Source organism: Salmo trutta, chromosome 4 (genome assembly GCF_901001165.1).
Source record: "Salmo trutta chromosome 4, fSalTru1.1, whole genome shotgun sequence".
Lineage (NCBI taxonomy): Eukaryota > Metazoa > Chordata > Actinopteri > Salmoniformes > Salmonidae > Salmo > Salmo trutta.
The window spans coordinates 15,583,383-15,602,889 of record NC_042960.1 but is presented as its reverse complement, the minus strand read 5'-3'; the positions used below and the strand labels follow the sequence as shown (position 1 = coordinate 15,602,889).

The 19,507-nt window shown below is 42.3% G+C and overlaps 1 protein-coding gene across 7 annotated transcripts; it reads left to right on the top strand.

Moving 5' to 3' along the window:
• Positions 1-244: 244 nt before the first annotated feature.
• Positions 245-18,017, top strand: LOC115191903 (NACHT, LRR and PYD domains-containing protein 3). 7 transcript variants are annotated; one of them, XM_029749905.1, is made up of 15 exons: positions 245-491; positions 678-735; positions 4,265-4,407; positions 4,844-4,957; positions 5,463-5,576; positions 5,895-6,327; positions 6,780-6,996; positions 7,185-8,952; positions 9,151-9,312; positions 9,442-9,615; positions 9,732-9,905; positions 15,548-15,721; positions 15,888-16,061; positions 16,176-16,222; positions 17,366-18,017. In XM_029749905.1, exons 3-15 carry the CDS (start codon positions 4,331-4,333, stop codon positions 17,890-17,892), a joined length of 4,155 nt encoding a protein of 1,384 aa, XP_029605765.1. In that variant the 5' UTR covers positions 245-491; positions 678-735; positions 4,265-4,330; the 3' UTR covers positions 17,893-18,017. The 7 variants fall into 7 exon arrangements, with proteins under 7 accessions (XP_029605765.1, XP_029605766.1, XP_029605767.1 ...); XM_029749906.1 differs by having other exon boundaries at positions 657-735; XM_029749907.1 differs by having other exon boundaries at positions 245-735; positions 5,469-5,576.
• The last annotated feature ends 1,490 nt before the right edge of the window (positions 18,018-19,507 follow it).

Sequence of the window (19,507 nt, the reverse complement as noted above, 5' to 3'; positions counted from 1 at the left end):
TGACAGAAGAAAGTTCATTTGTAGTTCTAAACATATGTAGGGTGTTTTTTACTCACTTTTTGCCTCTCCCACGACATTATTCCTCTCTCCTACAGCGTCTATCACAATTACATGCACATGGCCAATTAGGCAAAGTAGGTGATGGCGTTTTTAGCGACTTCTAGCGACTTTTAGGACAGCCAATAGCTACTTTCCTTACTGAGGAGTTGGCAACACTGTTTGCAACCCTACTTGCAAGGGGTACTGGTGCTCGAAGACCCGCCCTCCCACGTTCCCATTGAGCCAGTTTAGGGATCAGATCTATTTTATTTTTTATATAAAAGTTGTTTGATTTAGTTTAGTTCATTTATTTATTTTTTGATAGTTTGGTAGTTCTTTTGGTATTTTGTTCCTTTTTGGGGAATCTTGTTTGCATCCCGCACAGTAGGTGGCCGAATGCACATTAAATTGTGCGATCGCTAATATAACATAGAAGAACTACAATAACTACAGTAAGTACAATGTATGGTTCAGAATCACAATTCGAAAGTAACGCGTACCAAATTCACCACGTGAATGGTGTGATTGGTATGATGATTTCCACCTTTTAATCGGTTGATTGTAGTGTAAACGGTTTCGGGTTTCTGCAACAAATACTTTTTTGTTGAAATCGAAAGTAAATCTTTTGAATGACGCAGAGGATCTGACTGCTAAACTACCAGGCGGAGGACATGCTGCTGGGTGTTGGCCTCTAAGGTTAGTGTTGTTGTTTTTTGTATTTGATTTAATGATGTGTATAATTGTTAAATAATTGCCATATAAAAGCCTACTGTGGTGGTAGACCAATATATTGTAATTCAATTAAAATGAGCTGATTTTAAGAGTGTCTGGCCTTGTTGTGGCCTATAGGTTTGCATTCATTAAAATAGTTTTGCTTTTTAGCTATATGTATGTAGTAGACATTGTTGTAGTACTCGGTCTCGAGACTACATTTTGAGTGTCTCGGTCTTGTCTCGGGGTCGGACACAGTCGTACTCGGTCTCAGACAGTGAGGACTCATGTAGGAGTGCACTTTTTGTAAAACACAAAGGGCCAGTGGTGTAGTGGATGCTATGCGCAGGTATAAGCCTTATACCCACTTTTTTTCAGTGGGCATTGCGTAATCTCACTTCTTAATCCCACTGATGTATATCAAAGTCGTTTAGTGGAGGTATATGAATGATCAATTATGTAGTACAACAGTGAAATCATGCACAAAGTAGCCTACACAATCGCAAAACACGTGAAATATATTCGCATGCGCGCCGTACACATTGCCCAGTTTCAGGGGAATATCATCTGCATTCAGCAAGAGCTCGCAGGTATGGGATCAATATCATGCCAAATGTATTGTGAACTCACAGCATGCATTTTGTATTCGTGTATCATGATCTGTACAAATAAGTACCAATCCACAAATGTAAATCACCAATCCGCATATCTCTGCTATGTGCAAATCTTTATGGAAGTCATTTTACTTAAGGCCCTTGGAAATGACCTGTATATCTGCAGTTATAAAACAATTGTAATGCAATATATCGATTTACAAATACAAATCAAAAGGTGTTTGTTTGTGGATAGTGAATTGCATTTGTGGATAGCGATTTACATTTGTGGAAAGTGATTTACATTTGTGGATTGGTACTTATAGATCACTACCTTACAAGTTGTACTTAATAATACGTGTTTCACTACTTATTTACTACGTACATGAGTGGTAAGTCAGGACTGATGTTGACTGATTTCCTTATATGAATTGTAACTCAGTAAAATCTCTGACATTTTTGCATGTTGCATTTATATTTTTGTTCAGTGTACATAATATTAAATTGTCTTTATACTATACTCAATTTTAGGTCCCACAGGCTGTCCCAACACATTATGACATGAAAGAGAATTCTGACAGTGTAAAAGGCCCTTAGTTGACTCTAAAATGTTGTATTCTATACTGATTTGAAGAGAAACAAGTTATTAATGTGCTTGATAAGATTAAAGACTCTCTCAGGGGGCCCTATTTACATTTTAGGGGACCCCATATGGGTCCTGAACCCTAGGTTTGGGAACCACTGTACCCACTGTACTACTAACCTCTCTCCCTGCTTGCTTCAATGCTTCTTCTCTCTGTGTATCTATTTGCCTCCTTCATTGCAGCCTGATTCACCACCGTCTGTCTCACTACTCTCTATAAAGAAAAGGTATTATGTTATGAGAACTTATAGTAGCCCATCTTTTGATTTATAGCTAGCTTAGTTTCAGTCAACTGCTCCTGCTGAGGTCAGGCTCTGTTCAACGTTAGCTTCTAACGTCATCCTTCTAGCCACCTAGTTATAGCTAGCTACCTGGCTAATAGCCAGAGTCCTTGAGGTAACTAGGTAGCTAGACATCTGACTGAAATATCAGCGACTATTTACCAGTTGTACACTCATTTTCCGAGAGTCGGGGGGGGGGGGGGGTTTGGGGGATATCTGTTGACACGGCAGGAGTCGAGGGATGTTAAAAGAATTCCCACTGACAGTGGCATTGTAGGTCTGGGCTGAGGTACACTACATGACCAAAAGTATGTGGACACCTGCTCGTCGAACATCTCATTCCAAAATCATGGGCATTAATATGGAGTTGGTCCCCCTTTTGCTGCTATAACAGCCTCCATTCTTCTGGGAAGGCTTTCCATTAGATGGAACATTGCTGCGGGGAATTGCTTCTATTCAGCCACAAGAGCATTAGTGAGGTCGGGCACTGATGTGGGGCAATTTTACCTGGCTTGCAGTCGGCGTTCCAATTCATCCCAAAGGTGTTCGATGGGGTTGAGGACAGGGCTCTGTGCAGGCCTGTCAAGTTCTTCCACACCGATCTCGACAAACCATTTCTGTAATGATCTCGCTTTGTGCACAGGGGCATTGTCATGCTGAAACAGGAAAGGGCCTTCCCCAAACTGTTGCCAAATAGTTGGAAGCACAGAATCGTCTAGAATGTCATTGTATGCTCTAGAGTGAAGATGTCCCTTCACTCGAATTAAGGGACCTAGCCCGAACCATGAAAAACAGCCCCAGACCATTATTCCTCCTCCACCAAACTTTACAGTTGGCACTATGCATTCCGGCAGGGAGCGTTCTCCTGGCATCCGCCAAACACAGATTAGTTCGTCGGACTGCCAGATGGTGATGCGTGAGTCATCACTCCAGAGAAGGCGTTTCCACTGCTCCAGAGTCCAATGGCGGTGAGCTTTACACCACTCCAGCTGACGCTTGGTATTGCACATGGTGATTTTAGACTTGTGTGCGGCTGCTCGGCCATGGAAACCCATTTCATCAAGCTCCCGACTAATACTTCTTGCGCTGACCTTGCTTCCAGAGGTAGTTTGGAACTCGGTAGTGAGTGTTGCAACCGAGGACAGATAATTTTTACATGCTTCAGCACTCGGCGGTTCCGTTCTGTGAGCTTGTGGGGCCTACCACTTCGCGGCTGAGCTCGTTGCCCCTAGGTGTTTCCACTTCACAATAACAGCACTTACAGTTGACCGGAATAGCTGTTCTTCTAGGTGCCCAGCTTGTCTCTGTCTGAACTACCTTCACTGCTTCTGCATACGAGATGTTACACTCACTTCTCACCTGCTGCACTTCCACCTGTCTTTTCATCACTGCACAACTCCGATATGCCACACTATGGGCGCCCCCAAAGTTACAGCACTTTAACTGGACCCCATCTCCACATTCCTCATATGCATGTTCTCCCCCACACGTAACACATCTCCTTTTGCCTTTACACACTGTGCCCAAACCTTTGACAATTATAGCAACGCAGTGGTTTCTGAACATAAGCTCGTACATAGTAACTCATATACCCAATCCTAACTTTTCCTGGCAGTACCAGACCCTCAAAGTTTAGTAGCACTGACAGGCTATCCACCTTCTTCCCATCTCGTGTCATCTGGAGGTGCTTTGCTTCATTGAGAGAGCATTCCCTTCAAGTGGTCCTTTATTTATTTAATGTTAACTATTTCTGGAACTCCCTTGACTCACTGCCGTCCGGTTTTATCCGGCATGCTACTATCAACCACACGTTTACATACCTGCTTGAGTTTGAGCACCTTTTTGATGCTGTTTAGCATTGATATACACCACCACCAACAAACTTCCATCACAAAGAACTTAATCGGCTATATGGCCAACAGCCGGCACTTATGGAAAGCACTGTTGTTCATTGTTGGTTGATAAGTGTATTTCCCGTTGATCTGTGCTGTCTGTAGGTGTGACCCACTGCCTCTAAAAGGAGTCTCTCTGGGGAGAGAGAGGAGGGGACCACTGCCTCTAAAATGAGCCGCCCTGGGGAGAAAAAGGAGGGGACCACTGCCTCTAAAATGAGTCTCCCTCAAGACATCACGTCTGAGAGGTATAACATTCATTCTGAAATATACATTTTCTTTTATGTCATATTTTTTAAACAATACATACATACACGTACAAAGACAACATACAGATGCACACAAACATCAACAACATCACACCTGCCCAGACCCACCTGTATGGATTAAGCATACATTTTCATTAACTAATTTTGTTCCCAACATTCCCTCCATCTTGTGCCAATATCAGTTATTTTTAAGTCTTGTTCCAATAGTTATATTTTTTAACTAAGAGATTGTCAGTTGGATAGGCTCTCTGCAAGGTTTTGTATATCTTACTTATCATATGAACATCCTTTTCTGACTCAAATAGGATTCCCTCAAGATTGCTCCTATGTCCAAAAGATGTATACATTCTGAGTTACAGTTATGTAACTGTTGAAACGTAGTTGTTGAGGTGATCTGTCTCCCTGTTTTGTTTAGTGTCCAGCAGCACCGAGCAGAGTCACCTACACCCAGCCTGTTATCAATGAAGAGTGACAACTCAATGTTTCTTCCACCTACTTTCAACCAGGAAACACAAACAGTTGACAAAGGGTATGTTAAGATATAAGCTACGCCTGGGTAGAGGATGGGTAATTGATGAAGCTTGGGTAGAGGATGGGTAATTGATGAAGCTTGGGTAGAGGATTGATGAAGCTTGGGTAGAGGATGGGTAATTGATGAAGCTTGGGTAGAGGTTTGATGAAGCTTGGGTAGAGGATGGGTAATTGATGAAGCTTGGGTAGAGGATGATGAAGCTTGGGTAGAGGATGGGTAATTGATGAAGCTTGGGTAGAGGATGGGTAATTGATGAAGCTTGGATAGAGGATGGGTAATTGATGAAGCTTGGGTAGAGGATGGGTAATTGATGAAGCTTGGATAGAGGATGGGTAATTGATGAAGCTTGGGTAGAGGATGGGTAATTGATGAAGCTTGGGTAGAGGATGGGTAATTGATGAGGCTTGGGTAGAGGATGGGTAATTGATGAAGCTTGGGTAGAGGATGGGTAATTGATGAAACTGGAAGTCACATGTTAATGTTTCCATGGCTTTCTCTCCAAAGTCAGAAAGAGAAAGAGAGCAGAGTCACCTACATCCAGCCTGTTATCAATGAAGAGTGACAACTCAATGTTTCTTCCACCTACTTTCAACCAGCACCCCCTAAATGACAAAAGGTTTAAAAGGCATAAGCTCACAAATCAAATAACTACTGCATAATAGAACAATGTCCAGAACACTATTGCTGTAGTTCTTGAATAAAACGGTTTATTGCAACTCACTGTACGGTCGTAAGAAATGCCTAATAAAAACACTATTTTTGAGAGGTAAACAGCAACATGCATCTCATGACTTGTCAGGACATAAATAAAGTGAATATGACAATGCATTGCAATAACACTCAACGTATGGCTCATTTATGCCTTGTGGTTCATTTGCATTGAACAAGCAGGTTGAGAAAGACACAAACTGTTTTCCCTTCCTCATCTCTTTAGTGGGATAACAATAGACCTGTGTGAAAGAGGGCCAAAGGATCAAGTATCCATCCCCTGTGGACACAGTTACTGCAAGCAGTGTATAAGCGTCTTGGTCTCACCTAAACCTCTCCAACATCAACACGCAGAGTCAAGTCACTACTATGCTGGACCTGGAGATGTGGCCTGTGATCTCTGCACTGAGAAAAAGCTCAAAGCTGTGAAGTCCTGTCTGATCTGCACTGCCTCCTATTGTGAGAGCCACGTAAGGCAGCATTACACAGTAGCAGCACTGCAAAAACACACCCTGGTGGAGGTGACAGGAAACCTGGAGCAGAAACTCTGCCAGCTGCACCATAAAGCTCTGGAAGTCTTCTGTAAGACCGACCAGATACTCATCTGTAATATGTGTGCCGTGGAGGACCATAGAGGCCACAGAAAGCGCTACATAGAGGTAAGAAATAATGTTCTGTATCTATTCTTACTAGAGGAACACAACATTGAATAACCATCCCACTGGGAATTTTTTTGGAATCAACGTTGTTTCCACGTCATTTGAACACCAACAAAATAAATGTGACGACGTTGAGTCAACGTGGAAAACTGGATTTTAAAAGTCATCAACGTAAAAGCATTTTGTCTTTTTTTCACCCAAATATCAACTTAAATCCAATGGCATGTTGACATGTTTTGTTAAATTCATGTTAGTTGACAACTCAACCAAATCTAAATCAAAACTAGACCTAGAACTGACGTCTGTGCCCAGTGGGATCTAGCCTTGTAGGCTGAACAACTTTTTAATCTTTCTCTTATCTTGCGGTCTTGTTTATATATTGACAGCTTTTTCACAAGATTGCTTTCTTCTTGTAGAATGCTCTCAATAAGTGATATCTGCCTTTTTTGTAGATCCCCATGTTGTTGGACACTTCATCTCTACTAGGTCAGTCACTGAAAAACATGAGTGATTTGAATCTCTTCAAAAATCATCTGATCCATTGTTACCCAGAGTGCTTTGAGACCCAGCTGGACAATGAAGATGTTCAAGATTTGGTTGAGAAGATGCTGGAGAGTTTTGGAACCGAGGGTGCCTTGAAGATCACACTGAACTTTCTAGACATACAAAGTAAGACTGCATTTCAGACAAAGGATCAAAGGGGGTTACAACCACCATCTCTTATACTTCTTCAACCTCCAACCTCCATTTATCGAAATCACTTCTAATGAGTAGTGTCTTGATAATGTAATTTCACTTTTTAACTACTGTATCTTCTTGTTTTGTGGTAACTAATATCAATCATATTCTTTTCCTAGATAAAACTCTTTGGAAAGCCAGAGAAATTAAAACTAAACTGGGGCAGAAGTTTCAACAAATATTTGAAGGAATTGGACACAATGGAAAGCAAACTCTCTTAAATGACATATACACGGAGCTCTACATCACAGAAGGTGGAAGTGGAGAGGTCAATAATGAACATGAGGTGAGACATATCGAGACGGTTTCTAAGGAACAAACCACACAAAAGACCGCAATCAAATGCAACAACATCTTCAAAAGGTTACCTGGACAAAGAAAACCTATCAGGACTGTGCTGACCAAAGGAATCGCTGGCATTGGAAAAACAGTTTCTGTGCAGAAGTTCATCCTTGACTGGGCAGAGGGAAAAGCAAATCAAGATATTCATTTCATATTTCCTCTTCCTTTCCGTGACCTTAACCTGAAAAAGGGTCAATATAGTCTGATGCAACTTCTGCAATACTACTGCCCAGATCTTAAAGATATTGACAGCATTCAGTGTGGTGAAATCAAAACTCTTTTCATTTTTGACGGTCTGGATGAGTGTCGACATCCTCTAAATTTCCAGAACAATGAGGACTTGTATGACATCACAGAGCCAACCTCAGTGGATGTGCTGCTGACAAACCTCATCAAAGGGAATCTGCTTCCCTCTTCTCATCTCTGGATAACCACACGACCAGCAGCAGCCAATCAGATACCCTTTGAGTGTGTTGACCAGGTGACAGAAGTAAAAGGTTTCAGTGACCCACAGAAGGAGGAGTACTTCAGGAAGATAATCGGTGATGAGGACCTGGCCAGCAGAATCATCACACAGATGAAGACATCAAAAAGCCTCTACATCATGTGCCACATGCCAGTCTTCTGTTGGATATCAGCCACTGTCCTTGAAACAATGCTAAAAGAAACAAAGGATGTCAATGTCCCCAAATCTCTGACACAGATGAACACTCACTTCCTGCTCATCCAAACCAGTGTGAAAAACAAAAAGTACAACAAAGCCACAGAGAATAACCCTAAGAAACTGTCTCAGTTAGACAAATTCATGATCCTTAAACTTGGAAAACTGGCTTTCCAACAGTTGCAGAAGGGTAACCTTATCTTCTATGAGGAAGACCTGACAGAGTGTGGCATCGATGTCACAGAGGCATCAGAGTACTCAGCCTTGTGTACAGAAATGTTTAAAGATGAATGTGGGCTATACCAAGACAAGGTCTTCAGCTTTGTGCATCTGAGCATTCAAGAGTTTCTGGCAGCACTATATGCTTTAGAGTCATGGCTGGGGAAGTCTGAAAATGTGTTTGATGAATCATTCAAGTGTGACAAGTTGTCTGACTTACACATGAGTGCGGTGGACAAAGCCTTGCAGAGTAAGAATGGACACCTGGACCTGTTCCTTCGATTTCTTCTGGGCCTCTCACTGGAGTCCAGTCAGAATCTCTTAAAGGGCCTTCTGACAAGGAGAGGTCAAACACCGAGCATTGAGGAAACATTTAAGTACCTTTCGGACAAGATTAAGATGGAATCCTCACCAGAAAGGATCATCAACTTGTTCCACTGTCTGAATGAACTTGGGGATAACTCTGTAGTTGAAGAGATCCAGACCTCCCTGCGATCAGGAACTCTTTCAGAAACAAAGCTCCAACCTCACCAATGTTCAGCCCTGGCCTTTGTTTTACTGATGTCAGAGGGGGTGCTGGATGAGTTTCACCTGAAGACGTATAACACATCAGTGGAAGGTCGTCTGAGGTTGCTGCCAGTAGTGAAAACCTGCAAGAAAGCATCGTAAGTTGTGTTGTATAATGAGATGTCGGACACCCGACATTAAACTCAGAAAATATAGGTCTGGATTGACCATCATCAGAGCTACTCTAAACATTGCATTTGTTTTGAAGTAAGAGACTCCTTTTTCATTGTGTTTATGTATGTCATATTATTATTATTAAGGTTTGGAATATCTAAAAGTGTAATACATCTCTTTAGACTTGCTGGCTGTGACCTCACATATACATCCTGTTGGACACTGGCCTCAGCCCTGCAGACACCAAACTGCCCCCTGACAGAGCTAGACCTCAGCTACAATGACCTGGGAGACAGAGGAGTGAAGCTGCTCTGTGCAGGACTCCACAACATACAGACACTTATGTGAGCATCCTGTGTGTGTGTGTGTGTGTGTGTGTGTGTGTGTGTGTGTGTGTGTGTGTGTGTGTGTGTGTGTGTGTGTGTGTGTGTGTGTGTGTGAAATGTTCAAGTGTGTCCTCTTCTCCACTATAGTCTAGGTCCATGTGGTCTGACAGAGGGTTGCTGTTTACATCTGGCCTCAGTCCTGAGGGCACCCAACTCACAACTGCAACAACTGGAGCTGAGATACAACGACCTGCATGACTCAGGAGTTACACTGCTGTGTGCTGGACTGAAGGATCCAAACTGCAAACTGCAGACACTAGGGTAAGTGTGTGTGCGCACTGCATGCACATGTTTGTTTATGTTCATGTACTATTGTGTGTGTGTGTGTGTGTGAGTAAGATTGTGTTGTCTATACAATGTTCCTCTACTCCCTCCAGTCTAAGTCAGTGTGGTCTGACAGAGGGTTGCTGTTCAGATCTGGCCTCAGTCCTGTGTTCAACCAACTCACAACTGAAACAACTGGAGCTGAGAGACAACGACCTGCAGGACTCAGGAGTTACACTGCTTTCTGATGGCCTGGCAGATCCAAACTGTAAACTACAGAAACTAGGGTAAGTGTGCATGCACGTGTGTGTGTTAGGGCTAGTGTTGCACGGTATACCAAACGTAGGTGCTTTTTCGATACTTAACATGAAAAATGGTTCTGTACTATAATTATATTTAGTTTTTTACTTTACTTTCCTCCGGCCTGCCCCACTTAGCCTGCACTGTGCTGCATCATGTTAACTCCCCACTTAGCCTGCACTGTGCTGCATCATGTTAACTCCCCACTTAGCCTGCATCATATTAGCTCCCCACTTAGCCTGCATCATGTTAGCTCCCCACTTAGCCTGCATCATGTTAGCTCCCCACTTAACCTGCATCATGTTAGCTCCCCACTTAGCCTGCATCATGTTAGCTCCCCACTTAGCCTGCATCATGTTAGCTCCCCACTTAACCTGCATCATGTTAGCTCCCCACTTAGCCTGCATCATGTTAGCTCCCCACTTAGCCTGCATCATGTTAGCTCCCCACTTAACCTGCATCATGTTAGCTCCCCACTTAGCCTGCACTGGGCTGCATCATGTTAGCTCCCCACTTCACCTGCATCATGTTAGCTCCCCACTTAGCCTGCATCATGTTAGCTCCCCACTTAGCCTGCATCATGTTAGCTCCCCACTTAGCCTGCACTGGGCTGCATCATGTTAGCTCCCCACTTAACCTGCATCATGTTAGCTCCCCACTTAACCTGCATCATGTTAGCTCCCCACTTAATCTACACTGGGCTGCATCATGTTAGCTCCCCACTTAGCCTGCATCATGTTAACTCTCCACTTAACCTGCATCATGTTAACTCTCCACTTAACCTGCATCATGTTAGCTCCCCACTTAGCCTGCACTGGGCTTCATCATGTTAGTTCCCCACTTAGCCTGCACTGGGCTGCATCATGTTAGCGCCCCACTTAACCTGCATCATGTTAGCTCCCCACTTAACCTGCATCATGTTAGCTCCCCACTTAGCCTGCACTGGGCTGCATCATGTTAGCTCCCCACTTAACCTGCATCATGTTAACTCCCCACTTAGCCTGCACTAGACTCATGTTAGCTCTCCACTTAGCCTGCACTAGACTCATGTTAGCTCCCCACTTAGCCTGCATCATGTTAGCTCCCCACTTAGCCTGCACTAGACTGCATCATGTTAGCTCTCCACTTAGCCTGCACTAGACTCATGTTAGCTCCCCACTTAGCCTGCACTGGGCTGCATCATGTTAGCTCCCCACTCATGCTGCTCAGAAAACACACTTGAATAATGCAACACGGCATTGAAACTATTCATTACCAGAGACGTGGACAAGAATCACATCACTTGGACTCAAATACTACCCCAGTCGCAAATTTTGCAACTTGAGACTTGACTTGGTAAAAGAGCAAACATTTGCCACTCGACTTCGACTTGAGCGTCTATGATGCGTGACTTGACTTGGACTTCATCTGAATGACAATGTAGGTCTATCTGTCCTTCATATAGGAGTGCTGCAGGTTCTGTGCTTTCTGTTCTGTGCCTTGACCAATCAGATTCACTGAAATCACAGGTCCTGCAGGCTGGACACAAAGCACGTCGTCTATCAAAGCGTGTGCCCCTCTCCACTGTCCTCCGGTATTTATTTAGCGAAATTGATAACACATCACTCCCGACAGACACAAGAAAGAACTCTTCACAGAAATGTTGCAGCAGCCTACACCTGATCAATATGGGAATATGATTTTCTTCAGCTGCAGGCTACAGCTCCCTGTCCCTTCTTGCGCTCTGGCTGGGGTAAACGAAGTGGGAATGTTATGTAGCCTATTTATTGCCCATTTATCTGTGTTAGGAGAAAATGTGAACGAGATCAAATTTGGTTTGGTCTATATTCAAACTTGGGCTGGCAAGGCCTCCTTGACTTTTTCAATTCAAAATTATTAACTGAAATGAATCAAACACAATACTGATTACATAGACTGTGTGAGTTACTTTTTAATTACATATGCAAAGGCTCAGCCCTCTTAGTTCTATTGTCCAATTGCAATGGTTGTCTCTGTATCTGTGTAAAGGAAACCCCTGTTAGTCTAGTTTTAAAATATAATTCATATGAACATGTACAAGGTTGCTGCAGTTTGACATCCTCCCTAGGGCCAGAAGTTTTTACAGATCATTTTTTTAAACCATGTGACCTGATTAGAAAATCTCTGGTCCCGCTCCCATCATTGCCCATAGAAAAAATGTTTTTACAACTGATGAATCACTGTCATACCCTATAGGGTCCTGAATATATACATGATTAGGTTGCCAGAATAGGAAAAGCTCCGGGGGAAACAATTTGCCGCACCACTCTGGAACCTGTGGTGCTACCTCAGCATCAGGGCCTCATCGGTCCCAAAAATGGTTGTATTCGGTTTCAAGGACTATGTGGTAGTGGGAAAAAATTTATCCAGTTTGTAAAACATGTGGGTCCAAAACCACTGATGCATTGCAATTTCAAAGAAATTGGCATTAAAACACTTAACCATTGACTTGAGGACTCGAAACCCAAAATTAGGGACTTGTGACATGACTCGACCTGTGCTGTGGAACTTGGGACTTACCCATTATAACTTGGGACTTGACTCGAAGGTTAAGACTTGAGACTCGCTTAGGACTTACAAATTGTGACTTGGTCCCATCTCTTAACTACTGTTTGCAAAACAATGTCCATACATACAGACTAGAACACTTTACAATGCAAGAAGAGACTGGTAGCTTCCAGCTTTTGTAGGCTAACTTTCCTTGCTCGCTTACAGCTGAAGATAAGATCAATTCACTACCTTAGTACTTTGTTTTTGATAAACAATAAAGCTAAATATGCTGATTTCAAAGCTGATTGCCACCAAAAGTTTATTAATGTACTTAATCTCACTTCTCTCCCAAATATGATCTATTGCCTCAGCGGACTGTGTGTGTGTGTGTGTGTGTGTGTGTGTGTGTGTGTGTGTGTGTGTGTGTGTGTGTGTGTGTGTGTGTGTGTGTGTGTGTGTGTGTGTGTGTGTGTGTGTGTGTGTGTGAGAGAGAGAATGGGGCACGTTTTGCCTTGTCTAAAATGGAACGGAAACAGATTGTTTGTCATCTGTAGCCCCATGCTATCAGCCAAAACAAGCTCAATAACTCAATGCATGCACACGCTCCTATTGAATATGCATTCACCTGTATTGTGAATAGGTCTAGGCTACATCTTGATTTACCCAGTTTATCAATAGAGATTTACCATTCAAATAAATGATTACCATTTTTTTGTTATGTAATTAGATTGGTAAAAACAAAGTCAAATTGATTGGATAACTGTATAATCGATTCGTTAATGCATGCAGGGCTGTCTCTGAAAAATGTTGATGTAAACATTTTCAAATGTAATGATATTGGACTCAAAAGATGCCTGACGATTGAACAAAGCAGTAGTATATCTGTCTGGATCAAGTGCCATTCTGTGACTTTGGCTAATGTGCCTTCTTTTTTTGCCATGGAATCGTGATGGTATCGAGTGTGGTAATACTAAACCTGGTATCGGTAATCGAAGTCAAAATTCTGGTGTCATGACAACACTAGGGCTGCGCAATTCATCTAATTCACATCGAAATTGCGATATTGACATGTGCAATATCCATATCGCAAGAGGCATCCATATTGCAATATTTTGATACGCCACTCAGCTGCATGTAACGTCCGTTTTTATAGTTTACTCTGTTTGTCGTCTCTCTCTCTCGCGGTTGCTTCCCACACACATAAAGCCTCTTCCCCACTTTTAGATATAAGTTTGCATGCTGTTCTGTTCATTCAAATGCAGTCAACCGATTGCTCCAAACAAGAATGATGCTGCTTTAAAAACTGCTTCTTAATTTACATTTCTATGATTGAAAAAATCCACACAAGTATTTTGATCTATTGTATATCGCAAATCAAATCGCAATTACATTTTTTGCCCATATCATGCAGTCCTAGTGTGTTTCTTTTGCTCTTTTTTTGTCTAAATATATATATATACATACATACATACATACATACATACATACATACATACATACAGTGCAGTCGGAATGTATTCAGACCCCTTCACTTTTTCCACATTTTATAATGTTACAGCCTTATTCTAAAATGGATGAAATTGTTTTTTCCCCCTCATCAATCTACACACACTACCCCATAAGTACAAAGCAAAAACAGGTTTTTAGACATTTTTGCAAATGTATTACAAATAAAAAACTAAATATTCAGACCGTTTACTCAGTACTTTGAAGCACCTTTGGCAGCGATTACAGCCTCAAGTCTTATTGGGTATGACGCTACAAGCTTGGCACACCTGTATCTGGGGCGTTTCTCCCATTCTTCTCTGCAGGTCTTCTCAGGCTCTGTCAGGTTGGATGTGGAGTGTCGCTGCACAGCTATTTTCAGGTCTCTCCAGAGATGTTAGATTGGGCTCTGGCTGGGCCACTCAAGGACATTCAGAGACTTGTCCCGAAGCCACTCCTGCGTTGTCTTGGCTGTGTGCTTAGGTTCATTGTCCTGTTGGAGAGTGAACATTCACCCCAGTCTGAGGTCCTGAGCGCTCTGGAGCAGGTTTTCATCAAGGATCTCTCTGTACTTTGCTCTGTTCACCTACCCTCAATCCTGACTAGTCTCCCAAAATCCCCACAGCATGATGCTGCCTCCATGCTTCATCGTAGGGTGGTGCCAGGTATCCTCCAGACATGATGCTTGGCATTCAGGCCAAAGAGTTCAATCTTGGTTTCATCAGACCAGAGAATCTTGTTTCTCATGGTCTGAGAATCATTTAGGTGCCTTTTGGCAAACTCCAAGCAGACTGTCATGTGCCTTTTACTGAGGAGTGGCTTCCGTCTGCCTACTCTACCATAAAGGCCTGATTGGTGGAGTGCTGAGAGATGGTTGTCCTTCTGGAAGGTTTTCCCATCTCAACAGAGGAACCCTGGAGCTCTGTCAGAGTGACCATCGGGTTCTTGGTCACCTCCCTGACTAAGGCCCTTCTCCCCCGATTGCTCAGTTTGGCCGGGGGGCCAGCTCTAGAAAAAGTCTGGGTGGTTCCAAACTTCTTCTATTTAAGAATAATGGAGACCATTGTGTTCTTTGGGACCTTCAATGCTACAGAAATGTTTTGGTACCCTTCCCCAGATCTGTGCCTTGACACAATACTGTCTCTTGAGCTCTACGGACAATTCCGTCGACCTTGTGGCTTGGTTTTTGTTCTGACATACACGGTCAACTGTGGGACATTATAGACAAGTGTGTGCCTTTCCAAATCATGTCCAATTAATTTAATTTACCACAGGTGGACTCCAATCAAGTTATAGAAACAACACAAGGATGATCAATGGAAACAGGATGCACCTGAGCTGAATTTCGAGTCTCAGAGCAAAGGGTCTGAATACTTATGTAAATAAAGTGTTCATGTTTTTGATAAATTTGCAAATGTTTCTAAAAATCAGTTTTTGCATTATGGGGTATTGTGTGTAGATTGAGGAAAGTTTTTATTTCATCCATTGTATAATAAGGCTGTAACGTAACAAAATGTGGATAAAGGGAAGCGGTCTGAATACATTCCGAATGCAACGTGTGTGTGTGTGTGTGTGTGTGTTATCTGTAATTATCATGAATGCATCCTCAACATACTCTTGTGAACCCATGCTGCAGTCTAGGTCAATGTGGTCTGACAGAGGGTTGCTGTTCAGATCTGGCCTCAGTCCTGAGGGCACCCAACTCGCAACTGAAACAACTGGAGCTGAGAGACAACGACCTGCAGGACTCAGGAGTTACACTGCTTTCTGATGGCCTGGGGGATCCAAACTGTGAACTGCAGACACTAGGGTAAGTACAGCTGTTTAAAGAAGAACGATGTTGTGAATTATTTCTGTTATCATTATTGTCTGTCAAAGTCTGATTTTGTTTGTGTCATGGACAAACGTATACTGTAGATGCCACATGGTAGATCATTACACCAACCTACACAGCTGTTGTGTCTGTCCCTCTGTAGACTGTCTGGCTGTGAAGTCACAGAGGAGGGCTGTGCTGCTCTGGCTTCAGCTCTGAGGTCAAACCCCTCCCACCTGAGAGAGCTGGACCTGAGCTACAATCACCCAGGAGACTCTGCAGGGGGACTGCTTTCAGCCGGTCAAGGGGATCCCACATACAAACTGATGAAGCTGAAGTAAGAAAAAAAATGATGCGGACAGTAAGACCTGGGAGTGTGAGGATCTTTTCTATCACATAAGTATGCATGTGTGTTCCGTGTTACGTAATAACCGTGTTGTTTTTGCTACAGTGTGGATCACGGTGCAGAGTGCAGGCTGGTATCCGGGCTGAGAAAATGTAAGTCCCTTCAATTGTAATCAACTGCATCTTCAGAATTACAGATGTAGTAACTAATACATACGTCCACATACAAAATAGCATTTTATACGGTTTCGTTTTTTTGTCGTTGAACAAACAATTTACCTATTTTTTTTATGTCATATTCAGTATGTCTTACCAGTGTAAGAAATCTTAATTGAAGGGGTAATGTGCAGTTCAAACGACAGCAAGGTGGTCACCCCACCATCGTTTTTGGTAAACAGCTGAGGGATGGGGCCGGAGAAATGTAACCACTTTCAAATTCATAGAGCTATGGGTGCAAGGACTGACAATCAATGAGATCAAAGTTATAGTTTTAACCATGTTTTGAGGCTGTACAGTGTTTGTGTACAATTATGTTGTTCAAAAACAAGCTTATATTTTGGGTTCTGATGGGGTACAACCGTTAAACTGAGCTCATGAGTCATTTATTAGTTATATTCTTCAGTAATCAATGGATATATAATATACACTGAGTACACCAAACATTAGGAACACCTTCCTGATATTGAGTCGGCACACACACACACACACACACACACACACACACACAATCCATGTCTCAAGGCTTAATAATCCTTTAACCCGTCTCCTCCCCTTCATCTACACTGATTGAAGTGGATTTAACAGGCGACATCAATAAGGGATCATAGCTTTCAGCTGGATTCACCTGGTCAGTCGGTCGTGGAAAGAGCAGGTGTTCCTAATGTTTTGTGTACTCAGTGTATATCGCTAATTGAAAAGTTCAAAAAATGTATGTAGCAACTGCAGATTGCCCGTTTAACCATACCTGTGTATACATGAAAGTAGAACCTCAAAGAACTCTGGTTCTGGATTTACCTCAAACGCTGTAGTAAAAAATAACTCTTAATGTCATTGGGGTAATAAAAAAACTGATTGTCAAAAACTACACAAAGTTTCCAGCCAGTAGGAGGGTGTTTGCCTGCTCTCCATGTTACTGCAAAATATAAATCACAGTTATTTTTATACTTCTGATTACATCATTGAGAGTAATGCACTTAGTTTGACTACAGAACATAGAAAATGACTAGTTTCACTTATGTAGACACTGGTAGGGTGCTGGAGATAATGAATATGATAATGTCTCCCCATTGTCTACAGATGCCTGTCAGCTCACCATGGACCCAAATACAGCAAACACACACCTGTTACTCTCTAAGGAGAACAGGAAGGTGACACGGGTGGACAAGGAGCAGCATTATGAAGACCATCCAGACAGATTTAAATGGCATCCCCAAGTTCTCTGCAGAGAAGGCTTATCTGGATCTCGATATTACTGGGAGGTGATGTGGGATTGTGGAGAGCCTGACATTGGAGTGACTTACAAAGGAATGAGTCGGATGGGATGGGGGTCTGACAGTTGGATTGGACAAAATACCAAGTCCTGGAGTTTGAACTGCGCTGGTGAAGGTTACTATTACTTTTACAATGCAGGAGGCAATATCACATTCATCCGCGGTCCTGTTTTGCACAGAGTTGGTGTGTATCTTGACTGGCCAGCTGGTACGTTGTCCTTCTATAGTGTGTCCTTTGGTAAACAGAAACATCTTCACACATTCTACACCACATTCACTGAGCCCCTCTATCCTGGGTTTTGGATTTATCCAGACTCTTCCTTGTCTACATAAGTAGGGGTGCTGTAGCTATCCCTGATAAATATAAATTATTTTCAAAAAAGTTAAAGTATATAAGTAAAAATATTACCCAAATTATATTTCTCCTGTCTGAACAGACCAATAAAACTCATTAAAAATACTAAACCAGAGAGAAAAAAATCTGAGGATTAAAAGCATCTAGAAAGTTAGCTGTGGATTTTATCATAAGCACTTCCAGTCAGGAAGGCTGCAATTTATGCAGCACACCCAGCAAATATAGAACAGCTTGTTATGGGGTGGCAGGTAGCCTAGTGGTTAGAGCATTGGGCCAGTAACCGAAAGGTTGCTAAATCGAATCCCTGAGCTGACAAGGTAAAAATCTGTCGTTCTGCCCCTGAACAAGGCAGTTAACCCACTGTTCCTAGGCCGTCATTGTAAGTAAGAATTTGTTCTTAACTGACTTGCCAAGTTAAATAAAGTTTAAATAAAAAAATGACGTTGTGGTCATGTTGTCAATGGGACTGCCATCTATGGATTATAATTCTATGGTTGGTTGCGGCTGTCAGTTTGCCTTACACAATTTTTTAAATACAATAGCGACAAAAAACATACCATTTGGAAATCAAATGCCTACTGCTGAAGATAGAAGACTACTCTGTCTGTAGAAGATACAAAACAGCTTTTGAGCTATTTCTGAACGAACAGCACTGTTTTTCAAAGTAGCTTATCTTGAGACAAGCTATGGCAGTGTTTCCCAAACTTGGGGGTCGCCTGATTTATAAAATTGCACTTCGTTCATAGAACCGGGGTTACCCAAGTAACCTCCTGTAGTCACAAAATACGGTTTGTGGATGTGGATCTAACTTAACAGTTTAAGCTACAAAACATTATGACCCCATCACTGAAAGCTAATACTCTCAGGAACACATACATACAGTGAGGGGGAAAAGTATTTGATCCCCTGCTGATTTTGTACGTTTGCCCACTGACAAAGAAATGATCAGTCTATAATTTTAATGGTAGGTTTATTTGAACAGTGAGAGACAGAATAACAACCAAAAAATCCAGAAAACCGGATGTCAAAAATGTTATAAATTGATTTGCATTTTAATGAGGGAAATAAGTATTTGACCCCCTCTCAATCAGAAAGGTTTCTGGCTCCCAGGTGTCTTTTATACAGGTAACGAGCTGAGATTAGGAGCACACTCGTAAAGGGAGTGCTCCTAATCTCAGCTTGTTACCTGTATAAAAGACACTATGTGTACAAAACATAAAGGAACACCTGCTCTTTCCATGAAATAGACTTACCAGATGAATCCAGGTGGAAGCTATGATCCCTTATTAATGTGACTTGTTAAATCCACCTCAACCAGTGTAGATGAAGTGGAGAAGACCGGTTATAGAAGGATTTCTAAGCCTTGAGACAATTGAGACATGGATTGTGTAAGTGTGTCATGCAGAAGGTGAAAGCTGGTGCAACTATATTAGGAAGGTGTTCCTAATGTTTTGTGCACTCAATGTATATATTCCTCTTAATATTGTACAATCTGTATGTTTGTTCATTGGCCTAGGCTATTGGTTTGCATTCAAGTCCAGGTTGTTTTTATTGCTCTGTTTCACTGTCAGAGTAGCCACTCATTTCGGTCGT

Bases quoted from the DNA above. Each gene is read 5' to 3' on its own strand.
- LOC115191903 (XM_029749905.1), top strand. From the start codon at position 4,331: ATGAGCCGCCCTGGGGAGAAAAAGGAGGGGACCACTGCCTCTAAAATG. The intron at 4,958-5,462 runs GTATGTTAAGAT...CTTTCTCTCCAA, and splicing joins ACACAAACAGTTGACAAAGG to AGTCAGAAAGAGAAAGAGAG. The intron at 6,997-7,184 runs GTAAGACTGCAT...TTCTTTTCCTAG, and splicing joins GAACTTTCTAGACATACAAA to ATAAAACTCTTTGGAAAGCC.